General features: G+C 39.4%; 1 protein-coding gene across 2 annotated transcripts in view; it reads right to left on the reverse strand.

Annotated features, from left to right (window-relative positions):
* The window catches only part of RASGRP3 (RAS guanyl releasing protein 3), a 42,589-nt gene that overhangs the window by 32,089 nt on the left and 7,199 nt on the right, over window positions 1-3,301 (reverse strand). For both annotated transcript variants that reach the window (XM_007450945.1, XM_007450946.1), the window contains 2 exons: window positions 2,139-2,286; window positions 277-450 (listed from right to left, as the gene is read on the reverse strand). In XM_007450945.1, coding sequence (XP_007451007.1) covers window positions 277-450; window positions 2,139-2,286 — 322 coding nt within the window. The remainder of the gene's footprint in view (window positions 1-276; window positions 451-2,138; window positions 2,287-3,301) is intronic.

The raw sequence follows: 3,301 nt of genomic DNA on the forward strand, positions 1-3,301 counted from the left end.
AATAGTATCAATTCGAAATGAAGTACAAATGAAATCCACTAGAAAAATATATCAATCATTACACAGAAAAATAGCTACATTAAATGCTTCCAAATATGGCCAATTAAAAGCAATCTTCTTGCATGAGAGAAGTATATTTGCTCATTAGACATTTATGGATATTTTAATTGGCTTTTATATTGTGAACCCCACATTTTTTCAATGACTTTTCTCCATAGAGAGAATGAATATCTAGAATCCTTTGAGAATCCCAGTCTAATTAACAGACATACATACCTTGGCAACATTGATAAACTTTGTGATGACTTCTGCCCTTTGCTGAGGGGTTGGTTTGCTAAGAACCATCAACTGGACCCACTTAGAGATTCCATTAAATAAAGCAATTGATCTCTCCAAGGTTGGGTTATTCTCCAGGCAGCCATGGATGACATAGCTTTGGTAATCAGTGAACTAGTAAAGGAAGATTCAGAGACTCTGAATTATAATGGAGTCTTTGAAAAAATTATAAATTAGAATGTTGCATGGAAGGCGTGAGATAATGTTTCACAACAGCATAACAATTTCTTTCATTTCACATTTATAACGGGGCATCTTACAAGTTTGAATATATCTGTATCTTCAAAATGTTATTTTGCTGCATTTCACTCTTCCACACCCAGATGCACACTTATTACACACCACAGTGTTGATGGGAGGAGGAAGGAACAAGACTCAAAGTCATATTGCAGTGAGTCCAAAATTTGCTGGATCATAAGATCCACCTGGGGCATTTGCTAAAATACTGGTTTTGGGGAAGATGTCAGACCTAAAGGATCACTGTTTCAGAGGAATAACCTAAGAATCTCCATTTTTCACCCACTACTGGTGATTCCAATGGTCAGGCAAGTTCGAGATACAATGGCATACATTAAAGAAGAGGAAATGAATATAAATATTATAATTTCAAGTCAGAATAAGTTTGCAATGTGTTTTCAAGAAGAAAAGAGAAAAAACCGAAATTGAGTAAGGCTGCTCTTTGGCAAAACTGACACATTTTCAGGAAGTCAGCATGGATGTCATCAGGTACATATGAGCCTCCTACCATATAAACAGAACAGGGGATTCCCTCTCATGGCCTGCCTGTGGGGAATCAAAAGGTCCTCTCCAAGTAGGGTTACTTAGTGAAAAGAATCAGTCTTTCAGAAATCCATACTTCTAACCTCATGTTCTTCTTTTTTTTTTTTTTTTTTTTTTTTTTTTTTGCGGTACGCGGGCCTCTCACTGTTGTGGCCTCTCCCGTTGCGGAGCACAGGCACCGGACGCGCAGGCTCAGCGGCCATGGCTCACGGGCCCAGCCGCTCCGTGGCATGTGGGATCTTCCCGGACCGGGGCACGAACCCGTGTCCCCTGCATCAGCAGGTGGACTCTCAATTACTGCGCCACCAGGGAAGCCCCATGTTCTTCTTTGCAAGCAATAACGTAATTCATTCTTTGGCATCTTGGAAAAGAAGGAGTGACTTCCCCAGAGCTTGGTTAGACAAAGACAAAGGCTGTTGGCGAACCATTGTGGATATATCATAACAAATGGATAGTGAGTAGGTGGCTAGGAAGAGATCACAGGGGGAAGAAAAGGGATGCAGAGGAGGAACTCTATCAAGACAGAGTAGGAAAGAAAAATTTAATCCAGGATATCCATCCCTGAGAAAGAAACAACCTGATGTTGAGATTCTCCTGAAAGCTTACAATTCCTATTTTCAACCTATATCCATAATCAGGTATTTAATACATATCCCAACCTAAATAAATATTTCTTCTCCCAAAATGAAGGGCCCAGCTAAACATGGTCACTTGGGAGAAGTCAACGGAGCTAAATAAACCTTGAATGGTTAAATCTCCACTGAATATGTAGAAAATCATGCTTTAATCCTATGAAAGGAGACATTGAAAATAGCAACAGAAATATAGCTCCTGAGCCATAAAATAAAGACAGGATAATATTTATCTTTGGTTAAAAGGGATTGTTCCTGTGAGTTAAGGGCACTTTTCCAGTGGAGCACAGTGACAGAGGCTGCCAACACTTCAGAGTATGAAAATGCAGCTCTTGGTAAAGTTGGCATGGTGGTTGTTATCCTTGGAAGAATAAGTGTCCAGTTTCTTACTGAGATCCTTCTAAAAGATTTATGCTCCAGAAAAGTGAGGTGCTCAGCCAATTCAATGGGCTCCAGATGGTCAAAGAGCAGACAGGCTTTTCCCTTCTTGGATACTTTTTTCCTCTGTGTGACTCTTCTCATCCAGTCATAGGAAGGACTATAAAAGAAGAGTGAGTCTGGTCAATGTGCTGAAAGCTCATTTCACTCAATGGAAGTTATTAACCTACTGACTGTGTAACTCTTGGCCTGCTTCCAGGGGCTTGTGCAAAATACACACCCAGTCCTTCGTATTTGAAGAGAAAACCACTGACCCATTGCCAATAGAATATAAACCTCGAGTTGTTTTTCCATACAGGGTAGGTTGGCACTGATTCATCCAGAATCCCTTACTTGGTCTTTCCTGTGACCAGTAAGGTTTGGATCATGAGGGAGAGGTTAGGGCTAGGTATATAAAATTTGGAATTTATCAATATATAGGTGGTGATGGAAACCATCAAAAGCTGGTTCTCACACTTCAGCAACATATGGATTATTTGAAAAGCTTGTTATACAAAGACAGAGACCTAGACCTCACTACCAGAGATTCTGATTTACTAGGAATGAATAATCTGTATTTTTCAGTATAAATGCTTATCAAACTCTTAGATGTCCCAGGCACCACTATAATCACAAGTATTAACTCATTAAATCTTCACAACAACTCTACCAGGTATTACTACTATTACTCCCATTTTATAGATGAGAAAATATAGGCACAGAGAGATTAAAATTTTACCCAAGATCACACAGCTAGTAAGAAGAGGAGTCAGGCTGAATAATCCTTATTTTTAACAACATCCCTAGTAACTCCTGGATCACTCACCATTTATCACTCTTGAAGAAGTATTCTAGGAAAAGAGACTAGAGTATGAATGCCTAGGACACAAGAGCACATATTTGCAATATGGCTAACCATACTCACAAGCCTAAAATAGTTTTGTCTACAAAGTAAGCTAGTCAATATAAAATGCTAGCCTAATTAGCACCAAGTTCCTAATCACTGAGCTAATGAGTTCATGGCACAACTGTGGTCAACATTTGTACAGCCTCAGGCTGACCTCAGAGCATCTCAAACTTGAATGAGCATATGAATCAGCTGGGGATCTTATTAAAATGCAGTTTCCAGTTCAGCA

Source organism: Lipotes vexillifer, unplaced genomic scaffold, assembly GCF_000442215.2.
Source record: "Lipotes vexillifer unplaced genomic scaffold, Lipotes_vexillifer_v1.1 scaffold776, whole genome shotgun sequence".
NCBI lineage: Eukaryota > Metazoa > Chordata > Mammalia > Artiodactyla > Lipotidae > Lipotes > Lipotes vexillifer.